This window comes from Leucoraja erinacea, chromosome 27 (genome assembly GCF_028641065.1).
Source record: "Leucoraja erinacea ecotype New England chromosome 27, Leri_hhj_1, whole genome shotgun sequence".
Lineage (NCBI taxonomy): Eukaryota > Metazoa > Chordata > Chondrichthyes > Rajiformes > Rajidae > Leucoraja > Leucoraja erinaceus.
In genome coordinates, this window is record NC_073403.1 from 10,826,677 (window position 1) to 10,853,039 (window position 26,363).

A 26,363-nucleotide genomic window follows, 5' to 3' on the forward strand; every position below is an offset into this window, starting at 1 on the left:
TAGCCATTCTAGAACATCTTTATTTAGCTCAGCTTTTAAGGTGTCCTTGATATATTCATGTTCTTTCATGTCTTCCGTAATTTTCTGGCTTAGCTGTTCTGCTCAGCATCTTGCTTTTGATAAACAGAAATAAACCTACAAAGAGCCATGAAAGTATGTTTTCATTTTAAAGTTAGATGAAAATTGACATTATATTTTCTATAAATCACTGATGATACAAAATTGACATTGTTGCATTTATTTAATGCGAGGAAGATTTATCCATTTTAAGACTTGTGTTATTCATTATTGTTTCTGTAGTCTGTGTTTGTATACGTGTCAGTGCTCACTGTAGCCAATCTGCTAGAATGAGAACTTAATCTAAGGAAAAATGGTGGGAATTTATGGAATAAGGAAGATCCAAGGGATGATAGGAGATGAAGAGTGTCAGCAGCATGTGCTGCAGTGAACGGAAATTGGGTCTTCCCGTTCTTGGGGTGCCTGATGTTTTCACAACATTGTATCAATGATTTGGTCTCTTGTTCTACCTTCTATCTTAAAGACTTCTAACACTGTGGATGAGGCCATTTCAGTTTGCCTGGTCAGGTTGCCTTGACTGTCTAGAAAACTAACTTATTTTCTCAGAAATCTGAGTTCTGATGAAGACTGAATCATAAAATATTTTCCTTTCAACAAATGCTGCCTGACTCACTACAGGTATTCAGCATTTTTTGTTTATATATCATCAGAATAGTCGGTTAAGTTGATCATGGTTAACCTGCAGCTCCTCGATTCCGCCAACTCACTCCACGTATATCATTATGGTTAGGTTTATTATTGTCGTGTGTATGGAGGTGTACAGTGAAAAGCTTTGTTTTGCATACTATAATACATAAATACAATCACGTCAAACTCGAATACAATAGATGGAGCAAAGGGGAAGGTACGGAGTGCATATAAAGATTATAGAGATACAGCGTGGAAACGGGCCCTTTGGCACACTGGCCAACGATCACCTCGTACACTAGCACTATCCTACACACACACATACACGGGAACAATTTACAATTTACAGAAGCCAATTAACCTACAAACCTGCACATCTTTGGAGTGCGGGCGGAAACTGAAGCACCCGGAGAAAACCCATGCGATCACAAGGAGAATGTACAAACTCCGTACAGAAAATGCCCTTAATCAGGATCAAACCGGGTCTCTGGTGCGTGCTACTGTGCCACCCATATTTCTCAACTGTAGTGCAGTTGTTCCACAGATAAAATGCAGTGTCCACAGCGGGGTTGTGGTGAATCGGCCAGTATCTATATTATAGAAGGATTGTTCTGTAACTTCTGCCAGATGGGAGCAAGGAGAAGGAGAATGGCTGCTGTCTCAAAATAGTGTGAATTTTAATCCTCGTAACCTTAAAAAATGTACCCATTTTGGTCTTGAAAGCTGCATTTGCTAATTTTGCAGCAAAATGTCTGTGTGAAAGAAAATATCATTTATTTGCACAATGACATGGAGCGCTGCAAAATTGCACAAAATTAGACATAGTTCTGGAGTAAATCAGCGGATCAGTAGAACATGGATAGGTGACATTTCGGGTTGGCACCCTTTTTCAGACTGATTGTGGGGGAGAGAGTAAGCTCATTCTTCGATGGAGCTGTTCCCAAAACAGGCTGTGATAAAATGCTTTCTACGATGCATCTGTGGAAGTTAGTGGGGGTTATTGGGGACATGCTGAACTTCCTAAGCCTTCTAAAGAAGTAGAGGCTCTGGTGTGCTAGTCGAGGCATTGATATCCTATGTTCATACTATTATGTTGTAAGCTACCCAAGCGAAATATTAGGCTGTTATCTGCGTCAAATATTATGGATGATACAAGTTACAAATGTCAAACAGCAAAATTTATTTTTCCATGGATTCATTTTTGTCCGCTCGAGTACATTAAACTAGAAATAATCTGTTTACCTTCGACAGCACAAGAGTACTTTAATCATTAAGCATGAAATAATCACCTTATAGAAATTGCACAGTATATTCTCTGCAGCAAGAATCATAATGCTAAATTGAAATGTCCATGCACTGCATTTCAGCAATTACCAGCGAAATGATGGGAGTTATTGTGGGAGCTTTGGGTCAGTGATGGATGGGGTAGCATAACATAGTTAAGTCATAGCTCAAATGTGGAAATGGTTATAAGGCCAAACAAAGTAACACTTTGGGACAGAAAGAAGTTAAGAGTTCAATGGTGACACTGTCAATAAAGTTTTCAAAGAAAAATTGCTGAAGGAAGTCCTGATATAAGTAAATCCATTTATGAGAGTCAGAAAAACTATTTCCAAGGGTGATGATTGAGCACATCTCTGTGACCTGTTCAGAGTGAGATATCTCATTGAGATATGAAAGATTCTGAAAGGGTTCAACAGGCTAGGTGCTAAGCAGTTATTTCCTCAAATTGGAGAGTTTAGCAACATTTAGCAAAATGAGTTTGGCTCAACCATTTGGAGCTAAGATTCAGACTTTCCTCTGTCTACCTCTTGTGAGCTTTATATAATCATGTACTATAAATGTTGATGTTAATGTCATTGGACCGTGAGAATCAGAATGTGGGATTTGAATGGGGAAGTCGGTAAGCAACAGGGTGCGACATGATCTTATTGAATGATAGAGCAAGCTTGGGAGACCATAAGTCTAAATTTTATTTTCGTATCAGCAGATGTTGCAGGTGCATCCTGTGTGCAGATGCAGTAATCATATGTAAAGATGTTACCATTTATTGATGGATGGCAAATGGCAAAGATCTGTTCTTTTGTAGAAGCATCTTATAGAAACATAGAAAATAGGTGCAGGAGTAGGCCATTCGGCCCTTCGAGCCTGCACCGCCATTCAATATGATCATGGCTGAGCATCCAATTCAGTATCCCGTACCTGCCTTCTCTCCATAACCCCTGATCCCTTTAGCCACAAGGGCCACATCTAACTCCCTCTTAAATATAGCCAATGAACTGGCCTCAACTACCTTCTGTGGCAGAGAGTTCCAGAGATTCACCACTCTCTGTGTGAAAAATGTTTTTCTCATCTCAGTCCTAAAGGATTTCCCCTCTATCCTTAAGCTGTGACCCCTTGTCCTGGACTTCCCCAACATCGGGAACAATCTTCCCGCATCTAGCCTGTTCAACCCCTTAAGAATTTTGTATGTTTCTATAAGATCCCCCCTCAATCTCCTAAATTCCAGCGAGTACAAGCCGAGTCTATCCAGTCTTTCTTCATATGAAAGTCCTGACATCCCAGGAATCAGTCTGGTGAACATTCTCTGTACTCCCTCTATGGCAAGAATGTCTTTCCTCGGATTAGGAGACCAAAACTGTACGCAATACTCCAGGTGTGGTCTCACCAAGACCCTGTGCAACTGCAGTAGAACCTCCCTGCTCCTATACTCAAATCCTTTTGCTATGAATGCTATAGTATTTTGTAATTATATGAATTTAATGGCAGTGTCCTTTCCTTTTAATTGGTGTGTGCTCTCTTTTTTGAGTAAATTCTGATTGAATAGTTTTGTCCAATTTGTTTAAAGTTGCGTGCTGAGATGGAACTTGATAATATTACATACAGAAATAAGATTACCAATTATACATTTTCAATCCATTTGAGATTGATCGAATAAAATTTGATTTGATCGCATCTGGAAATATTATTAGTATGCACATATAGTACCATAACAAATGATGTTTGGCTCGGTTTGCAAGATAAAGAAAAAGGAGGGTAATCTTACAATCTGTCCCCAATCAATTATGGAAATGTGAACTTGACACTGAACTTGACAGCAAAGCATTCTCTTTGATCTTTTGTTCAATTGATCTGCTATTTGAATAATTATTCACAAATGACCAAATAAAAAAGATAAAATCTCTGCATTTATCACATAATCTCTTACTAAAATAAATAAATTGTAAAGCAAATAGCAGCTATGTAATCAAACAGATGAACATGCAAATAAGTTCTGGATTACAAATAGAATTATCAACTGAAAGTTGTTCCATGTTGTTGTGTTTTCATAAATCCTTTGTTGTTTGTAGGATGGCTCACAAGTTATTTAAAGAAAGCCATTGATTTAAGTTATATCTGGCAATATCCTTCCTTGTTTTCAGCTTTGTGCATCTGACAAGACCCTGGAGTTTGAACGAGATTTTCGGATTAAGCATTACGCTGGACATGTTGTGTAAGTTTGGTGCCTAACCTGACCTTCATTTTCCATAGCATCTTAGATATGTGTGCAGTATCTGATCTCCTTCCTGCAGTATCTATTATGAGCAAAGTAGTTTTCATTTTGGGTGATATTTCCTGCTAATTGACTGATTATATAACTGTCAAATTAATGTTTAACTGTTACTTTGTATCATCTACTGACATGCATTGAACCCATCTAAACATTTTCATTCTCATGGTCAAGTTGGCTTCTCTCACAATTATTTTCTAATTCTACACCTTCAAGAACCCAATGTTTCCCCTAAACTACCTCTTCTCTTCACATCACTGGTGACTAAATTTGCATCTGGGACTTGCTTCATTGTCCATCATGAGTGTTTTTCCACCACCACCACCAGTGACTAATCTGATTGTCCTGAATGAATTGAGTATAGGAGCAAAGAGGTCCTTCTGCAGTTGGACAGGGCCCTAGTGAGGGGAGTATTGTGTGCAGTTTTGGTCTCACAATTTGAGGAAGGACATTGTTGCTATTGAGGGAGTGCAGCGTAGGTTCACCAGGTTTATTCCCGGGACGGCGGGACTGTCGTATGCTGAGAGAATGGAGCAGCTGGGCTTGTATAATCTGGAATTTAGAAGGATGAAAGGGAATCTTATTGAAAAATATAAGATTATTAAGGGTTTGGACACGCTAGAGGTGGGAAACTTGTTCCCGATGTTGGGAGAGTCCAGGGGCCACAGTCTAAGAATAAGGGATAAACCATTTAGAATGTAGATGAGGAAAAACATTTTCACACAGAGAGTTGTGAGTTTGTAGAATTCTCTGCCGCAGAGGGCGGTGGAAGCTGGTTCTCTGGATGCTTTCAAGAAAGAGCTAGACAGAGCTCTTAAAGATAGTGGAGTCAGGGGATATGGGGAGAAAGCAGGAACGGGAGACTGATTGTGGATGATCAGCCATGATCAGATTGAATGACGGTGCTGGCTCGAGGGGCTGAATGGCCTACTCCTGCACCTATCTATTGTCTATTCACACATCTCCTGACTGGATCTGCAGTAGGTAGTGAGTGAACCAACAAGGGAGATAAACCGAATTGACTGGCCTTGCATCCACAGGTGGATATTACTGCCCCTTTGATGCTGGTAGAAATGACTGCTGCACGTCACTTTGTTGTGACAAGCTCCAGGCTTCTAGCATCCTCCATGTTGTTTGGCTTTGCAGTCTGGACAAATGGTTTCAATTCAGAACCACCCCAGAGCAGGCACCTATAATCTGCCGCAGGCCATCAGCAAAATGACTTATCCCTTATTCTTAGACTGTGGCCCCTGGTTCTGGACTCTCCCAACATATAGCGATTGTGATATATCATCACAAATGCTAGCCACTCAGTTAGCATGCCCTTAGCTCTATCATTTCTATCAGGACATGTCATTGAACAATGCAGAAGATCATGTCAAGAGCAATACCAGGCATTTCTACAAATGTGCTGTCAACCTGGTGAAGCTGCAGCACAGCAAGCAGAGAAAGCAGTCGACAAAGCTAAGTGATGTTGCAGCTACCAGATCCCATTAGTGATCTGTCGTCTTTCCATATCTAGTTATGAGTGATGATGGGCATTGAATCAGCCAATGGTTGAAAGAGAGCCAAGTTCATCCCAAGTGATGTCGCTAAACGGAAAGCGGTGAATCTGATCCCGGCGGAGGAGAGTGTCCAGTGCCCACTGTGAGTCCCAAACACATCGCCATCTCAACGCCCCACAGCTCCAGCCCCTTTCCCTCTGGTCCCCCTCGCTGGTTCCTGCTCCCCTCTCCCATGATACCCCCCTCTCCTTCATGGCCCTTCCCCTGTCTTTTCTCCAAGCTCTCCCCATGGGCCTCAACCCCATTACCTAGATCCTGAAAAATGAACAATTTAAAATGAAAGCTAAGCTTTGAAACTCCCCTTTTAACAACTGCAACACACCTTTTTCTTATATGATGCTTATTTCAAAACTGGTAATTTGATTTAGCGTTTTATCATTTACAGATATATAGTAATGTAACATTCTTTTTATTTGTCCTGATTTGTATGTATATTACAACAATACTTGAGTTTGATTATTCCAGACATGCTCTGCTGCTATGGAAACACGTTTCTTCTTGCATGGCAGCATGTGTAAAAATGTGCTACTTTGTACTTGTAAAAATCTTTTATAATTAAGAACTTTTGTTCATCTGGCAATCCTCTATCCTGGTGATTGTGAGAAAGGTATGGTGATAATGGTCATAATGGTCTACTGCTTGAAGTATATATAATTTTAATTTGATTTCATGTGGATTTATGATGGTAAAGCTTCTGTGAAGAGCCATGAGATGATTTGCTTTGTTAGTAGTACGGTATCGCTGCAATTGTGGCTGCTTATGGTTAAGGGTCTGAAAGTAATTATTCAGGATTGTGGCAGTTTAGATGGCATAAATAGTCTATATCATTTTGTGTTTGCATTCACACCAAGCCTTTTTTCCTTCCATCTAGATACTCAGTCAATGGGTTCATTGACAAAAACAAGGACACACTGTTTCAGGATTTCAAGCGGCTAATGTACAACAGGTGAGACAGAGGAAATAATGTGGTAATCTTAAAATGAAACAAAATAGGTTCGCTCATACTTTTACCAATTCACAAGAACAGGTCTGAATTTGATTTAACATCATTTATGCAACAATTTGCCAAACGGATCTTGCATCGATCTTAATATTGCGCTTGCTAAATAAAGCAATTCAATTTACTGCATCCATAGATACTGCATCATAACAAAAATAAATACCTATTTTTAATATATGAATGAAGGGTTAGATTGTAAATAATGGTTCATTCTGTAAAAGGAATGGCCAAGAAATTATGAATCTTGGGTTTCCGTGATAAGTGGCTTCAATGGTGGCAGTAACATTTTGAACTGAAAGAAAGAGTTTGATGTGAGAAGAAATGTCCTGGTTTGAGCAAGCAGGAGGATTTTGAAAATTCTTCCATGTAAATTGGGAAGATGGTGAAGAGTGTCTGATTTGGAATGGACAAAACTGTAGATAAAGGAGAGAAAGTTACATTAATTGGAGTGTAGGAGAAGCATGCAATTTTCTGCCGGAAAGGGATGAACAATCGTGTTATTACCTGTTGACTTTCAAAATATATATATAGTTAGAAAACCCGTTGTATATTTGTGATGGATTTCATTCTTTAGTCTTAAAAGAAGAGGCTTGTGAAATGTGTTTGTTTTGATTTTTCATGTTTCCCAAGATTTGCAAAAAGTTCCATTGGATGGGAAAAATTTAATTCCATTATGCAAAAATAAGGGGCAGAAAACAGGAAATTATTAGCCAATTGACTTTTATTAAGGACGTTATACCAGAGATTTGGCAACGTACCACATCAAAGATTATTGTTGACAACAGATTGTGGTGAAAGAGCTAACAATACTTGACTTTTGTGTCATGGAATTGGTGCTGTTGCCACAAAGTTTGAGAATTTGTATATGAAGGACATATACGGTGTAATTACTAAACTTGCTGATGACACAAAGGTAGGAAAGTAAGTTGTGAAGAGAAAGTAAGGAGTTTTTCAAGGGATACAAGTAGGTTAATTAAGTGAACAAGTATCCGGCAAATAGAATATAATGCAGGAAAATATGGCCGATTAGGAAAGGGGGAGATGCAACGAGACCTGGGTGTCATGGTACACCAGTCATTAAAAGTAGGCATGCAGGTGCAGCAGGCAGTGAAGAAGGCAAATGGTATGTTAGTATTCATAGCAAAAGGATTTGAGTGTAGGAGCAGGGAGGTTCTACTGCTGTTGTACATGGTCTTGGTGAGACCACACCTGGAGTATTGCATACAGTTTTGGTCCGTTAATCTGAGGAAAGACATTCTTGCCATAGAGGGAGTACAGAGAAGGTTCACCAGACTGATTCCTGGGATGTCAGGACTTTCATATGAAGAAAGACTGGATAGTCTCGGTTTGTACTCGCTAGAATTTAGAAGATTGAGGGGGGATCTTATAGAAACTTACAACATTCTTAAGGGGTTGGACAGGCTAGATGCAGAAGATTGTTCCTGATGTTGGGGAAGTCCAGAACAAGGGGTCACAGTTTAAGGATAAGGGGGAAATCTTTTAGGACCGAGATGAGGAAAACATTTTTCACACAGTGGTGAATCTCTGGAATTCTCTGCCACAGAAGGTAGTTGAGGCCAGTTCATTGGCTATATTTAAGAGGGAGTTAGATGTGGCCCTTGTGGCTAAAGGGATCAGGGGGTATGGAGAGAAGGCAGGTACAGGATACTGAGTAAGTAATGATCATATTGAATGGTGGTGCAGGCTCGAAGGGCCGAATGGCCTACTCCTGCACCTATTTTCTATGTTTCTATGAAATTGTCTAATTTGGGAGGAAAATTAAAAAAAATCATGCTAACCAAATCGAGAGAGAGCTCAGAGATGCAGAGGGATCTGAGTGTCCTATGCATGACTCACATAAGCCTAGTATCCAGGTCTCGTGTCCAGGTACAGCAACTAGTTAGGAAAGCTGACAACGTTATTATTTATTGCTGTTGGATCAGACTTGTGAATAGGGAGGTTGTGCCTCAATTGCATAGGGCGCTGGTGAGAGCACATTTGGAATACTGTGTTGGTCTCCATATTTAAGTACTCTATATTTCATCTACTGCAAGTGGTGATTATCGTCTCACTGGAGTGCATTTGTAATCGAATATTTTTTTATCTTTGTAACCAGCTCTAATCCTGTGCTGAAGAACATGTGGCCAGAGGGAAAGCTCAGTATCACGGAAGTAACAAAACGTCCTTTAACAGCTGCCACCTTATTTAAGAACTCCATGATTGCATTAGTAGAAAACCTGGCATCAAAAGTAAGTAAATCATAAACATTAAGGCTTAACGTCTCCATTGTATCCATTTTTTTCTGTTATTGCAAGAACAAAAGATGCATTTATGATGAGAAATACTTCCCATACTTTTCTACATCAAAGAAAAACAGTTTTATTTGGTCTGAATTTAAAAAACAACCTTATTAACTTTTCACTTCTTTGTTTATCAAGTATTTATCAACCTTAATTGGTAAATAGGAAAAGCCAGAGAAAATGTGAAAATTACGGAAATAATTTGACCATTAGGTAACTCAAATAGCAAAGCAGGAATTTCATTGTCCTATCTGGGAACCATGACAATAAACTCTCTTGAATCTTGAATCCCAAAATACTTTCCATCTCTTTGTTTGAGAGGAATCTCAACCTTAAGTTTTTTTTTTTCCCTGCTTTATTGAACAGGTCTTAATAAACACTCTGTGTGCTCACATCTCTCACTGTGTTCATTTTAGGGATTGTGAATGATCAATGTCTGTAATATAGATTGATCGAAGAGAAAATGTGATTGGACCATGTTGGGGGATAAAAAGTATTGCCAGTATGTTCAATTAACAATTTTAGTCAGATTGTCATTTATTAGTCATTGATTTCATTTGTGAAATTTATGTAGTCTTAAAATCAAGTGGTTTGAAATTGTTTTTCATCCCCGCGTGATCTAAACATGTGATTTAGTTGATTAGAAATGCATTGAAATCTACTTCTGGAAATTGGTTCCATTGACTTCAATATAACAAAATCTTTAAAATGGATAACACACTGGTCATTCAACATCAGAGGATAATCGTGGCATATTAATTACTTATCTACCCCAATATTTGTATTTTCTCACTTCTATGTTGTTTCAAATATACAATCGTCTTTATCTGAAAGTCATCATACTTCCACTATTAATGTTTATTTCCTGCAATATTATGGTGGCTTGCAAGGATGTTATTTATTATGTGTCAGGTAGATGCAGAGTTTAGTCACTTTTTGAGAAGGAACGTCTTTGAGCTTGTTTGTTATCCAGCTCCTTTTATTAAGAGCAGGGTCTCCATGGCCCCTCCCCACCAATTCCAAAACACATTTCTACTTAAAAGGAAGAGGTATTAGATATCTTTGTGGGTTTAAAGGTGTTTAAACTCCTGGCTCAGATGTGAAGTATCCCAAGCTACTTTGGGAGGCATGGAAATAAATTACTGAGGCTCTGACAGATTTTTAAATGTTCACTCACCAAGGGTGAAGTTGCAGATGACTGCAGGACAGAAAATGTGGTTTCTTAATTCAAGCAGGGCAGCAGAGTGATTACGTGAAGAAAGGAATCAAGTTACAGGACACATTTGGTGGATTGACAAGATGGGCAGATCAATGCCATGTGAAATTTAAGCCAGATAGGTCTGAGGATGCATTTTGGAAGGAAATATAATGCAGGGATTTTTAGAATGAATAATAGGACTCCTGGAGGTATTGCGATTCAGATTTCTGGTCACCACACTTCTGAGGGTTTTGATTGCACTGGACGTTCACTGGGATTTTGCCTGGGTTAGAGTATTTCAGTAATGAGAGACTGAATTTGTAGTATTTCTCTGTCTTTATTGATAACCGAAAAAAGGTATTTTCAAAAATTGAGGTGCAATTGAATTAATACCTGTAATAATAGAAGTGCTTACAGATTCAAAAGAAAGTTAGCTGCCATAGTGCCACTGATATAAGGTGACTATGAGCACCTATAAGTTTATCCTGAAAGTCATGTGTGGTGTTTTGAAAACAATACGTATGGTAGTTTCTGCATGCGAGACATTGGCAAAGAGAGGCGGGGAGGGGGTGGAAACAATTGAGTGGGCTCTTGACAATAAAGCAGTAGTTTTCTTGCATATGTTACTTTTGCTGAAGCCAAGTGCAGTTTGACATCTGTTCTACAACTATGCCGTGGCTTGTGAATGGCAACCAAAGATTTGTACTAGTTCTGAATTGTATCCCTGTCAGTGGGTTTGACATGGAGATATTAAAGCTTGGTTCTGATTATCTGGTGAACACATGCTGATAGAGGGACGTTCTGTTGTCTTTGTACAATGTTTTCATGACCTGATTTATAACATTGTCATGGGAAGCTATTTCTGATGAGACTTCCTTTGTCTCATTATGCTTCCAGGATTGCTTTTTGCTTGATGGAGCAAAGCGGAATATTGGCTGGTTCCTTCTGATTTACTTTTAGGGACACTAACCATCTAAACAGACAGCAGTGATTGATTACACCTAGGTTTCATTTGTAATATTTGCAGTCCCAAAATCCCTCTTGTTCGGTATCCTATCTACAATATCGGATCCTTGAATTGTCGTTGAAATGTACTACAGTTAATTTGTGGGAACAATTTCTTCAGAGCAGTGATCCGGCAAATATAAGTATTCTTGACATACACAAGAGGATATCAAACTTAATTCATTGCATCCCTGGTATGGTCACAATTGAAATGTTTAGTGATAAACTTACATTGCAACATATTTTAATTCTTCTGTAAAATGATCTTAATCCAGATCTGAAATTTAAATGTTTGTATTCTAAAACTTATTTATTTCATAACTTGGTGCGTGCAAATACTGACTTGAAATGACTTTCTAAAGATTATATTTCTGTCTAAATTCACAATCAGCGGATACATGTTATAGTGGATGTATAACAGGGGCAGAAATCGCTATCAAAACATGGGGGGGGGGGGGGATACAATTACTTGGCGGCTGCACGCACACACACATGCGCACGCACACATACACACGCGAGGTTTCGGAGGCTTCGGCCGTGGGCCCTGTGGACGGTAATATCGGGAGCTGACCTGGTTGGTGACCGACTCCGGACTCCAGTTGCAGCAGCTTCGTCCGCCCCAAATCGTGGGGCTTGAATCGGCCCGTTCGCGGGGCCTTTCATTGCCTGTGTGGCTTAAAATGGGGGGCTTCAACATCGGGAATCTCGATACAGCAGTTGATTTTAAGCCACGCCGAGCGTTGAAAGGCCCCGTGAACAGGCCAATTCAGCCCTTAGAAAGCGTCTGATACCCGCTTAAATCTTTCAAAAGCTACAATGTGATAAATAGCTCAAAGAAATAAAACTGAAGCAAACAGGCAAACAGAAGAACCAACCTTGGAAGGGGGAGAGAGAGAGAGAGATGGGGAAAACACACTAAATAACGTGAGTGACCTGAATGAGGGACTTACTTGCAAGCCAGCCAGGAAACCCGTTCGACTGGATTCCTTAATGACCTGACCCATTTAAATCCGAAACACGTTTAAATCTTTCCCATCCACCAATACATCCAATTAGTTCAAATGGTAATTATACACACATCAGACAGCTTTCGAAGGTCAAAACCCAATTGGTGACACATCGTGTTAATACGGTGTTAATAGAGACATTTAACAAGCGTATAACAGTGACACCCCCACTGTCTCGTGGAAAGTGGCAATTTTAATAGATTTTTCACCGAATTTCAAAATCCTGATTACAAAACATGGGGGCGGGGGGGGGGGGGGGGGGGGGGGGGTGGGGATTGTCCCCCACATCTCAAAAACATGGAGGGGACGTGACATGACCCCTGTACCCCCTCCAGGACTTTTGTCCATGCTGGACGTTTCATATGGGTATCTTGTGCTTAAACATCAAACCTGCAGCTTTGGAGAAATGTTACTGGCCGAGGGTTGAGATTTTTATGCATTTGAATTGATTCTCTTGCCTCATTCACTCAGGGACGTTCCTCTGCTTTTCCCACCAGCCACATGCAATAGGGGTAGTTTATAGTATCCAATTAAATGATCAACAAGCTTAGTGTGACATGGGAGGAAACTCTATTCTTTGGGACAAAGCCATACAGTCACCGGGAGAACATATAAACTCCCAAGTGCCAGCCTCACAGTTTAGAATCAATTTAGGTTGCTAAAGCTGTGGGATAGCTGCACTACTTGCAATGCCATTGTACTATCCTCAAAGTTGTGTCTGCTCTAGCTCACCAAATGGCAGCACCCCCCCAACCCCGTCTGATAAACGAGACCTGAAATAGCATTGGGAAATGGTGGAAACACTCAACTGGTCAAATAGCATCTGTAGAAAGCGAAACCTTTCAGGTTGAATATCCACCTTCAGAATTAAGAGAATGAAAAGCAAAGTCACAGTTAAATTCAATAATCTGCTTGCCAACCACTCAGATATCATGACCCAAACACACGATGCTGGAGGACTTCAGCAAATCAGGCTGCGGATCCCCAGAATCTGGGAAGGACATGGATAGGCTATTTTTCCTGTTGGGACCCTTCAGACCGATAGGAGTGGAGGGTGGGGATAACAAGAAAGCTGGAAAAGAGAGTTGGGGACAGGATAAAGCTAACAAACGATAGATGGATGCAGGTGAGGGGTGTTTGATTGGCAGATGGGTGGAGTAGGTGCAAATTGCTGTAATAGTAATCTATAGCAATTTGAGATACAGGGTAATAAGGAGTGTAAACTGTTGCAAAATGCAGAGGTATCAGAAATAGCCAACAGGACAGGTTGTACAAATGGAGATTCAATCTGAGCCAATATCACAGATAGATGACGTAGAAGAAATGAGAATTCAGAGACAGACCAAGATGATAAGTTATTCTAAGTTGACAAATCCTACATGAAATTTGGAAGGTTATAACATGCTTGAATGGGAGATGCTATTTGTCTAGTTTGCATACTGCTTCTTTGTAACATGAGGTCGATGTGGGACTGTGATGGAGAATTAAAGTGGCAGAAAACAGGAAGTTTTGAGATTGTATTTTCCATCCATATGTACCTACAGATTAAATGAGGTACGTTTGTTTTTTATGGTGCAGATATCATGACCCAAACACACGATGCTGGAGGACTTCAGCAAATCAGGCTGCGGATCCCCAGAATCTGGGAAGGACATGGATAGGCTATTTTTCCTGTTGGGACCCTTCAGACCGATAGGAGTGGAGGGTGGGGATAACAAGAAAGCTGGAAAAGAGAGTTATGAACATCAAACACTCAATTAGAAGAGGTGCATGTGAATTGCTGCTTCATCTGGAAGAACTGTTTGGTTCTTTCCATGATAGAAATGGAAAGAGGTTAAAGGACCTCCTGACCGTTAGCCTGTGGCTTGGGTCTCTGCGGATGTTTGGTCTTTCAGGGGTAAATTCACCATTAATCATTTCCTATCATGAAGAGGAGAGTACTGATGGCCTGGATTTGACATCATAATCCATCTCTAACCCATGTGTCCAAGATAACGTTTGGTGGTCTTGGGAAGGGACTGGTAATCCTGGGTCCAAGATAAGGATTCAAATCCTGGATTTTGGGAGAATTTTATTCATGGTATTTGGTATATCCAAAAATCAACTTCCTAAAGAGAAATTTAATGATTTGGTTCGGGATATAGAAAACTCCATGGGTATTGGATATGAAAGAAATGGCCACTTTAGAGGTAAGCTCTGCAGTTTCTCAGTTGCAGATATTTAAAATTATATTTTAGTCAGAATATGATTTCCTGAATAAACTGCAATAACCAATGACCACAAATATTGAACAGTTTGTGAATTATTGTATTCAAATCTTAAAAGGAGTAGCAACCTGAATTGGCAGTTGTTATAATTGAGGCCATTTTTTACCCACATATCCTGCAATTGGCTAAAGGTTTAATATTCTAGCTTGCTTTATACCTTTTGAATGGCAGCAGTCCTGAGCGCCTCACTAGCCTGCTCCTAATTATGAATTTTATATGAGGGAAACAAAGTCCCTATAAAATATCAATGCACAGAAGAGAAAGAAAACGTTGACTTCATGTATTTTTAAAATAACACTTTTGTAATCTAAATGAACAGTCATTTAAATAGAGACTTTGTGTTTAAAGGGCTTTTTTGTTTGAATCGGTGATATCAAAATCCAGTTAATATATTTAACTAAAGGACATAGATGGGGAAGTTTTGAAGTTTGTATTTCCCACCCGAAATGTAGCCACATTGTGAATTTGTAATTCCATTGAAGTAAATTTCTCACCTGAAACCCCTTGATAGATATAACCCCTTTGGAACTATTAAAATAGTGGAGCACCTGGAATACAATGACAAACAGGATGGCGCTCATTTCTATAAAGAAAAGGTTCGGACATGTAGTATTGAATCGTTCATGGTGAAGCTTGATAAACATATCTAGAAGAGTTGAATCGGGGGTTCATTTTAAATAAAGATGTGATAAAATTTTAGGGGACCATGGGTGCCAGAGAGTGACTTGTATGGCATGTCTGTGTCTAAGATGCATAATTATACCAAGAATAATCTATACTGATTTCAACAACGTATACCAGGTGCTATTGTAAGATTCTAGTGTTTTTTTCCTTGAATTTTACAATAATGTCAAGATGTACAATTGTTAACCTAGAAAAGTTAACCTAGATATATCAATACACAGTATTGCACATGAATGCTTCTGTTATAAAATGTTTGTCAGTGGTTAAATCAGGAGTGTATTCCATATTAAGGACGTTAATTTATAGATGTCATCTGTCTGTTTTACAGGAGCCTTACTATGTTCGATGCATTAAGCCCAATGAGCAGAAATCTCCACTCCTGTTTGATGAGCGTCGCTGCCAGCATCAGGTGGAATATTTAGGTTTAATGGAAAATGTACGTGTTCGGAGGGCAGGATTCGCGAACAGGCAGACTTATGAAAGATTCCTGCAGAGGTAAAGATTCATGACCAAATCTCCTAGGTTGTGCCAAATAAAATGTGTAATTAATTATGCAACAGCAATGACATTGCCACAGTTTCTGCCAAATTATGTTCTTTCATTCCTATTCCTTTATTCTTCAAATTGTGTAGTTGGGAGTGGTGTGGAAACTTTAATCTCAGAATGTTAAGACTCTGTCCTGGTAGGCCCTGCTGTATTTCAGTTTTGATTAACAAAATTAGTTTTATATAAATTCTTTGATCTTGGGGAATAATATGCAAATTGAAATCTATTTTTTCATTTGCTAGTGCCATCAGTTGTTTACATTTGCTCGTGCCATCAGCTAGTAGGCCTGGGAATGTTTTCTCCTTTGCTTCCAATGACTTCAAGGTTTCAAGGACAGTTTATTGTCACAGTTAAGGTACAGTGTAATTTGAGTTACCATACAGCCGTACGAAGTGAAAAGCAACAAGACACCCAACCACATAAAATAAAAGTTAAAATAAACATCCACCACAGTGGATTCCACATTCCTCACTGTGATGGAAGGCAATAAAGTTCAATCTTCTTCCTCTTTGTTCTCCCGCGGTAGGGGCAGTCAAACCATCCACAGTCGGAGTGATCAAAGCAACCACAGCCGACGATCGAGGCCCCCGTCAGGGTGATCGAAACTCCCGCGTCGGGGCGGTTGAAACTCTCTCCGTGGCATGGAGCTCCCGAATCGGCCTCTTCTTACCAGAGACCGCGGGCTGCACCATGTTAAAGTCCACAGGCCCCGCGGTTGGAGCTTTGATCCCTGACAAAGGGATCGCAAGCTCCGCGATGTTAAAGTCCCGCAGATTCCCGTGGCTTGGAGCGCCGGGTTAGTCTCCAGGAAAGGCCGCCAACACCATGATGTTAGGCCGTAGTGGAGACGGAGATATGATACGGGAAAAAAAATCACATCTCCGTCGAGGTAAGAGATTTAAAAAAGCTTCCCATAACCCCCCACCCCCCACTCCCCACATAAAACAAACCAAGGAACACTAAAACGTACCTTTAACACATACTTAAAAATAACAAAAAGAAGAAAGAAAGACTGTTGGGGAGACAATGGTACTTGAACAAAAGTCAAGTTCAAATGCTATCAGATGGTGAGATTTGACATTGTTTTTATGTGCCAGCAGTCATGCTATCACATGTAGATAGCACTAAAACAAATTTTAAAACTGCTATTAATGTTCAGATTTCTATTTGGGTATCTTTCTACTGTGTCACTTCAGCCACTGGATGGCGCTCAGCATTAATGTGTTCTCGGCCTCTTAGGAGATTCAAAACACAAGAACTCCCACAAGGCTTTATTCTGTGGCTGTCATAAAATGCTTAATGTTGACAAGCGATAGTAGATTATTTCTATCTCGCTGCCTCTACTAAATATGGAAAAGTGTCTTCCTTTGCCTAAAATGGGATTTGGTAATTTTGACTGTGCAGTATTAAGTGATAGAAAAACAAATATTCAATACTGCAGGGTGGAAACAAAATGTAGGTGGTTGAAGACGCAACATCTGAAGTGACAGACATGTGAGGCAGAACATTGAAAACAACATCAAGGAATAGTTGCTGCATATTGATTTGTATCTCCACTTTACCAAAAATAAAAATCTAAAGACAAGGGCATTAAATGAACCATTGGCACCAAGGTCTTCCAAAAGTGAAGAATCTGTCTGAATTTCTTGAGAAGAATTGACTTTGTAATATTTCCCACTACTGTTTGTTATGCTGCTGACGTCTAAACTCTCTATCTTTTCCCCTAAAACATTTATTCTTATCTATGGGAAGACAAGACAGCCTACGCTATTGAACTTAAAAAGACTTGCAATAGTATTGAACCTTTTAAAAATCCGTTACCATTGTCAGGCCCCAGAATCAAGCAGCTGATTTCTTTAAATGTCATGTGTGTACAACTGCACTATTGCAGTAAACAAGCCTCTGGTTGCTGATCACGGAAAGTGGCAAAGAAGCATTCAAGATGGTATAGAGAGCCTCTAGATCATGTAGCAGGAGCATACTGAAGCCATGTGTAAATGGCAGAAGCAGCTACCCACCTGCCAGTCCTTTCAGTCACCTCATGCTCCACCTGTGGAAGAGTCTACAGTTCCTTCAATGACTTTGTTAGCCACCTTCGAACCCACCAAGCAGGAATGAAAACAAGTATTCTCAATATTGAATCGCTGCCTAAGAACCCCTAACTTTGCATTGCAGAAGAATGAAATCATTAATATTCTGTGGGGAAACTGCACTGGAGTTTTGTGAGTCAGAATTGAGGTTTGTTTCAACAGAATGGAACTGAAATTATTCTGCTGAACCTTTACCTACTTTCTTTCCAAACTTTGCCAAAGACAATTGTTTCCCATCTGGTAAGCACATAATATTGGACCATTTAGCTAATCTGACTGGCTGCATTGCATTGAGTCCTGATAATTCTACTTATTAATCATTTTTAATATTTACACCATCCCTATATATATTCGAAAACCAGAACCAACAAGCCCATTTTCTGGATCATGTCATCACGTCCAAAGTCATTCTCATACTATGAACCATCTGTCTTTGAACATTCGTTATTATGGATGACTCAGTTCTACAATATCCTTAGCCACTTCATGGAAGCATCTTCACAATGTGGACTGTGTTGGTTCAAGAAGACACACTGGCATCATTTTTAGGCATGGGTATTACATTCTGGCCATGTGAAAGTGCTAATTTCTCCAAAGATGGATAATTTATTTCAATTACATTATTGACTTCCAAAACACACATGTTGAATGGAGAGTTCCAAATATTCATCCATGCCATTGTGTGAAAGTATTTTCCGACTGCATTTCTGGAATGCCAGGTTCTAATTTTAAGACCATGTCTCCTTGTTCTTGCTTATCCCACCAGAAAATATAGTTCATTTCTATTTATTCTATCAAACATTATAATGTTATAAATATGTCGATCAAGTCACAATTTAGTGTCCTAAATCTTGTAGCCAAGTTAATGAAACCTTTTATCAGAATTGATCCTTCTAGAACAGAGTGCCAAGGGTAGTGGTATTATGCTTGCTCCCCTTTGAGTATTAGTGGGTTTATTAAACCACAAGGAGAGATCCAAGGTTCATTCTTTGTATCTACACAGTACAGCGAAGCTTTACTAATCTGACATGCTTGAGACTGGTGGAAGAACTGGAAAGGGGAAGGGGATAGAGAGGGAAAGCAACGGCTATTTGAAGTTAGAATCAATGTTCACACCGCTGAACTACCCAAGCGAAATATGAGGTGCTGTTCTTTCAATTTGCCCTGGGATTCACTCCGACAAAGGAGGAGGCCTAGGACAGAAAGGTCAGATTGGGAATGGGAGGGGGAGTTGAAATGTTGAGCTACCAGGAGATGAGGTAAGTTAAGACGAACTGAGCGGAGGTGTTCAGCAAAACGATCGCCGAGCCTGCGTTTGGTATCGCCAATGTGGAGAAGTTAACACCTGGAACAGCAGATGCAGTAGATGAGGTTGGAGGACTTGCAAGTGAACTTCTGCTTCACCTGGAAAGACTGTTTGGGTCCTTGGATATCATGTTCGGTACAGAAACTGGGCCGAAGGGCCTTGTCCCATGCTATACTGTTTTATGTTCAATTCAAAAGCATATTTTGCGGCTTCATTTCACAGTGCGCATTGGAATGAAACGTTTTATTTTTGGCATTATGCATTAACACATGTCTGCCCACATTCTAAATTTGTGATAATTCTCTATGTTCAGAGTTTGTATGTTTGGATTGCAGGGCAACCGAATCTGATGAAATGCATTGATCCAGTCTGTTCATTATTATGGGAATGCTGCACAATCAAAAAATAATGAGGCAGATGGTGCTCTGTGTCACCACTAAACAGGTTGCTGAGATTCATTAACAATTTATTCCTGTGCAGCATGGAATAATTGTTTGTTTTGGCCTGCATGGTTAATTCTCCAACGTGTGAATATAGACTCCAATATTACCTCTTGCTATAATTTTGACTTATTTTCTTTAAAGTGCCACTGATTTTAAATGATTCTGAAATTATTTCTGAATTAATAGTTAATACATTTTGAATGTTTTTCAACAGCATTGAGTTCCTTCCCTTTAGTACCATGCCAATGTTGGCCATGTGTGAGCCAAGACTAAGAGCTTATTTGACAGCTTTCCTCTTCTTTGTTCTTGCCTAACATGTCATCATTGCCTTATTCACGCTTTCTGGGCCCGAAAAGCTTTCACTTGATTGAAATCCTTGCTTATTTTATTTCTTTTGCCAGTAAGGTATGAAGGCTTTGGAAAGATTTCTATTGTCACCCAAACAGATGTCAGAAAACTAAAGCTAGCCCTGCAATTGATCCTGGGGCCACCTGAACTAATGGCTTGGGCAATTTAAGCTTTCACTCTATCCTTTACGCTTTATAAATAGCAATACATATTTTTTGTGCTTTGAATATTTTGACAGAGTTAAAATGACACTTTGCATGCTGTTTTTTCTGGAGGTTGAGTTAAGCTGAAGACTAAACAACTGAAATAAGTGTGCTTATAAGACGAAGAGAGACAAAATTGTTCCCTATGTTATGGCTAATGTTTATATTGTAATCCATACCTTAAATACATGTATAACATCGTTTATCTCTGATGTTTTGGGACTTTAGTGCAAATTTATTGCTGAATATCAGACTGTGCAATTGTGGCTATACTTCAAAACTATTCTTGGCTTGTGGGGCACAGTTTGAAATACCCTACCAGGAAAGATTTTGCATAGTGGCAATATTTTTTCTTTACATTGAGCTGAAATATTATATTCTCCATCTTTTACCTACATCAATTGCGAAATCATCAATTCTAATGCATAAATGCAATATATCTCAAATATTTTTTTTGTACATTAACAGCCAGGATTGGCCATATTGGCTTCCACAACTGTATGATTCTTTGAAATTTCCAAGATAAGTTCCCCAGGTCACTTTGCAGGTGAGTTGTAAATTCTGGGAGGAATTGAGACTGGTCAAAAATTTAAAAAAGGATTAATGTACAATTGGTGTGAAATTGTGGGCTATGACTGGTGTGACTCTGGGCAACAGCTCTGTGACTCTGAAAACAGTCCTGCTGAAAATGGAATGTTAAAAAACTTTAGCATTAGGATTGCAATTGGCCACATTAAAACAAATGCATTTTTTTCAGGGTAATTAGGAATTAGTCAATGCTTTTGTAGCATTATAAACTCTTAAAATCCCAATCACAGTCAAAATAATTGTGCCCAATAAACAATCCTTTAAAACTGCTCCTCCATGAGTATTGACAAAGCAATTTTAGGTGAGGAGAGGGTGGGATTACTGAAGTTTGGCTACTGGGTTTACTGCAATTAAAATAAATCACTGAACATATTGGTTGAATTTTACATTCTTCAAGGGGACCAGAAACTTAAAGCAATGTTGCAGGATTACAACAGTTGATAATTTTATTATACAGAAATAATTATCAGGTGGTAAATTGTACATCAGGGTGACATTTCTCCAGGTCCTTCCTTTGGACTCAAAGCTGAAGAAACGTTGTACTGTTTTTGAGTTGAGCAGCATTACGATTTTATTGAGAGTGAATCTTAACTCGCAAAACCAAAATTTCTCAATTTGCAAATGCTGAATTGCATGTACATTACTGAGAATATATGCATTTAAACATTGTGGTTTTTAGCTTTTGTGATGTTAACATACATGGCCAACTAAATCATGTCGATACTGTGTGTGATCTCAATGTGACCTTTAAAGAATGCTGTTGATTGTGATCTAATCAGTAAACTCATCTAAGACAGTATTTCAGCATTTGTTGACATCTGTGTAACGCTTCACCCATATCCTTCGACTATCTCATGAAATACAAACTTATTCTAAGCCTTAAGGGCCTGTCCCACTTACGTGTCCTTGGTCGCGTTGAGGCACACGGGCATTGTATGGCCGTGCGGGGCCGGTCCCACTGAGAAGCGCCGAGGGGTATGTAGTTGTGAGCGACATCGCGCGGGGCTCCGAAATTTTTGTAGCGAACGAAATCTTTGCGCGCCAATTCCGTCGTGGAATTGACGGCCAAAGTGGGACAGGCCCAAGACCCTGTCGCGACGCCACGTCTCACCTTCAACAGCAGCAGAAGCAGGCAAACCATTGCCAAACTCGGCCTGGGGCTCACGGCTGTTGCGGTCCGGATCCGCCCCCACTTCTACTCCCAGAGCAGGGCCAAGAAAATTGAAGATGGACACAAAATGCTGGAGTAACTCAGCGGGACCGGCAGCATCTCTGAAGAGAAGCATTGAGTGATGTTTCGGGTCAAGACCCTTCTTTCGGGCTGAAGAAGCTACCGGTCCGGCTGAGTTACTCCAACATTTTGCGTCCATCTTCAAATGACGTCTCGCGCTCCAGACAGCTGTGCGGTCGAATGAAATCGCGCTCGACCTTCGCGGGACCATCGCGGCTCAAAGCGACCATGAGGTTGCGTAATTAGCATGCCAAGGACACGTAAGTGGGACAGGGGCTTTTAGTTTTGGAGGGACAAGCCGAGTGCTAATCATGCCAGAAGTGTGTCAAGACTATAAATGCTATCTGCTTTTGTCACATCAGAAAATTAATAACAAAGGAAAGTTGTGGCATGATTCTTTCAAAATGATGAAACAAAGGAACTGCAGATACTGGTTTACAAAAACAAAATACACTAGGTACTGGTGCAAATCAGAGATCAGGCAGAATCTCTGGAGAACATGGATAGGTGACAATTCGGGTCATGACCCTTCGTCTGAATAAGGGTTCCGATTCGAAACAGCACCTATCTCTATGTTCTCATGGGATGCTGCCTAACCTGCTGCATTACTCCAGCACTTAGTGTCTTTTTTTCCCTTTCAAAATGATAACTGGTACATCTTCATCTTTTGCCTTATGGGAATTTGCAGTGCTCTCATATGAAGAAATTGCTTGCTTAAAGCAGAATATATAAGAATTTCAATATATTAAACAGATTTATTTCCAGTTTCCATAATGTTGTAATGGACATCTTTTCTCACCACCTCTCTAGATATAAGATGATTTCAGAGTTCACATGGCCAAACCATGATATGCGAACTGACCAAGAAGCTGTCAAGAAGTTGATTGAGTGCTGTGAATTTCAGCATGACGTGGCATATGGAAAGACCAAGCTCTTCATTCGGACACCAAGAACTTTGTTCACTCTGGAGGAGCGGCGAACACAGATGATTGAACGGATTGTTCTCTTCCTGCAGAAGGTATGAAAAAAAACTTGTTCATGTGTGGAACACCTCAGTCACTAAAAAGGAGAAAGATTGCACAATCCTTCAAAAATAATAATAGTATTATTTTGGAGAAGATTGTGCATGAAGATTATTTTCATTGGTTCTGGAAACCAAACATTTCTCCTGTATCATGGCAAAACGTATAACATATAACATTATAACATAACGTAATATAACATATAACAAACAATATGTTACAAAAATTAAGCAATGGAATTTCAACAATGGTCTTTCATTTGTAGTGTGAAGAGGCAGGGTAATTACCCATATATGAAGTACAAGAGCTCCACGAATTCATTATAAAACAAAAAAAGAAATAAATCATAAATCTCTTGTGCTGACACTTGTGCGTGTGCATTCCACAGAGATTTGAGTTGGCAATGCAAAGGAGCAATGATTATTAAGCATATGAAACGCAACTTCTGATCGGTGCATCTGTTGTAAAGGTCACTAGCATGAATCTGTTGAGCACAATTCCACTCTAATTCAAAAATAGAAATCTGTGTTCCTCCTTATCTAAACACTTCCTTGAACTTGGGTTGTAACCGGCACTGTTTTGCATCAGTAGACATATTAACTCGTAATTTTTTTTCGCTGAATGTAAAATATCGACCAGTTTTGAACATGCATTTCTGATGTTTTGCATGCATTGCTCATCAGAACATCCTGTAATGCAAAAATAACAGTTTTTACAAGAGAGAAAATATATGTAAATCTCATGGTAGTAGTCCACTAGGGGCGCTGCCCTGGCAGCAGCCTCTACCTACAGCCTGTATGTAATTTCTATCTTTTTTATTATTTTTAGTTAGTCTTAAGTCTGTTTTAGGGGGAAACTTTTACTTTTCTATGTGGGGGAGGGGGGCAGGGTAAGGGGGAAACCGTTTCTCAGCCTCTTCCTGGTGGGGACGCGACTATTTCTCCGAGTCGCGTCCTCGCCCCCCACCTCGCGGCCTACCAGCTGGATCGGAGCGGCCTTTCCTGCTGGGGTCCGGAAACCGGACCAGGGCTGCTACAGCGGCGGCGCAGCGCTGGAGTCACCACGGAGCGGGCGATGCCTACCTGGGTCTCCGTTGGAGCTCCGGAGCGTTGGGCCGTTGCTCCAACATCGTGAAGCTCTGGTGCGGAGAGCTTCCAACGCAGGCGGCGCTGAACAACACCGAGGAGTCCTGGGGCGCCTTGTAGACGGTCTCCAGCAGCAGTCTCCACCCGGTGCGGCCTACGGACCTTGGAAGCCGCCGACTCTGGTAGGAGGGGGCCGACTCTGGTGTCCATGCCGCTGAGGACGTCCCGCAGCCCCGACGTCGGACTGGTATCATCCCGGCGTGCGGTCCTGAACATCGGGCCGCCCGTAGCTGCAACTGCGGAGGGCTTGGGGAGACCCTGACAACGGGGAACAGTGGAGGAAAGAGACTGACTTTGGTGCCTTCCCACACAGTGGGAAGCTTTGATTCTGCTGTGTGGGGATGTTTTGTGTTAAATTCTATAGTGTGTTGAGTCCTGTTTATTTTTATTGTATGGCTGTATGGGAATTCATTTCACTGTGCCATCTGGCACACGTGACAATTAAATTTATCTTATCTTGGAACTGCAGTCCAAAGTAGCATATGGCTCGGATGGATTACTACCCCCATGAGGTCTATTCTTAATTTTAAGTTTTAGGTTTGCAACATCTTGAATAAATGATGGTCCAAAACAAAACAGCAAATGCATTCAGCCATTCAGCATAGCTCCTGGTTTTCCCGTGTGGATTAATTTGATTTAAGACTTTGTTGCCAGGCCACAAAAGCCTAATCTAGAGGGAAGGGTTGGGCAGGCCTGGACTTTATTGCTTGGAGCAAAGCAGGTTGAGGGTTGACCTTTAGTTTAGTTTCGAGCTACAGCGCAGAAACAGGTCCTTCGGCCCACCAAGTCAGCACCGACCAGCGATCCCTGCACATTAACATTATCTTACACACACTAGGGACATTTTCTACATTTACACCAAGCCAATTAACCTACAAACCTGGAGTGTAGGGGGAAACCGAAGATCTTGGAGAAGTCCCATGCAGGTCACAGGGAGAACGTACAAACTCCATACAGACAAGCACCCGCAGTCAGAATCGAACCCGGATCTCTGGCCCTGTAATGCTGTAGTTCCACTGCTACCTTTCAACCTGTAGCCATCTGAACCAAAGTGAAAATGGGACTCTTGAGTGCAAATATTTGGCCACTCCTCATTTAATGCATTGAAACTCACCAATGACACCTACCAGTGAACATAGGGTGTTGATAAAAGTATTTTATGAAACAAAAAGGGAATGCTGGAAATATACTCAAGATCATCTGTGGACCCACTGAATATAGGCCTCTCTTTGCCATCAGTATTTGCTGTCTTTCCAGAGTTTGCTGGTACAGGTGCACAACCTTTTATCCGTTTCCGGAAACCGAAAAGCTCCGAAAACCGGACATATTTTCCAGATGTCGTCTGCACACCAAAGCTCGCGTTTGGCGCCAAACTTGACCCGAAACGACCCACGGTCAACCAGGTCTATACTACTGTAGCGACTGCCTCCTCCCTGGAGACCGGGGAGACACTTAAACATCTGTAAATCATTGCTTAAATGTTAGTCAGTTAGTTTGGAGGGCTTTTATGTGAGGGGGGGGGGTGGGGGTGAAGGGGTAAACTTTAATTCTTAGTCCCCTACCTGGTCAGAGAGGCAGGGAGCGGGCAATGCCTTACTGGGTCGCCGTGCAGTAAGCTCCAGAGCGCTGTGGCCGTGGACTCCCAACATCGCGGAGCTGGGGCTGCGGGCGTCCGGCCGCGGGCAGCGCCGGTTGTAGCTCCGACCCCGGCAACTCTACCCCTGGCTTCGCGGCGCTCCAAATCCAGCGCCACCCGCGGCCGGACGCCCGCAGCCCCAGCTCCGCGATGTTGGGAGTCGGCGGCCACAGCGCTCCGGAGCATACCGTACTGCGACCCGGTACGGCATTGCCCGCTCCCCGCTGGTATACCAGCGCTGCGACGCCGCCGACTCCCAACATTCTGGAGCTGGGGCTGCGGGCGTCCGGCCACGGGCGGCGCTGGATTTGGAGCACCGCGCAACCAGGGGTAGAGTTGCCGGGGTCGGAGCTCCAACCGGCGCCGCCCGCGGCCGGACGCCCGCAGCCCCCAGCTCGCGATGTTGGGAGTCGGCGGCCACAGCGCTCCGGAGCTTACTGCACGGCGACCCGGTAAGGCATTGCCCGCTCCCCGCCTCTCCGACCAGGTAGGGGACTAAGAATTAAAGTTTCCCCCTTCACCCC

At 41.1% G+C, this 26,363-nt stretch overlaps 1 protein-coding gene across 4 annotated transcripts in view; it reads left to right on the forward strand.

Annotated features, from left to right (window-relative positions):
- Nucleotides 1-26,363, forward strand: part of myo1d (myosin 1D) — a 262,798-nt gene that overhangs the window by 73,401 nt on the left and 163,034 nt on the right. For all 4 annotated transcript variants that reach the window (XM_055657021.1, XM_055657023.1, XM_055657022.1 and 1 more), the window contains exons 12-16: nucleotides 4,128-4,198; nucleotides 6,692-6,766; nucleotides 8,937-9,069; nucleotides 15,610-15,776; nucleotides 22,847-23,054. In XM_055657021.1, coding sequence (XP_055512996.1) covers nucleotides 4,128-4,198; nucleotides 6,692-6,766; nucleotides 8,937-9,069; nucleotides 15,610-15,776; nucleotides 22,847-23,054 — 654 coding nt within the window. The remainder of the gene's footprint in view (nucleotides 1-4,127; nucleotides 4,199-6,691; nucleotides 6,767-8,936; nucleotides 9,070-15,609; nucleotides 15,777-22,846; nucleotides 23,055-26,363) is intronic.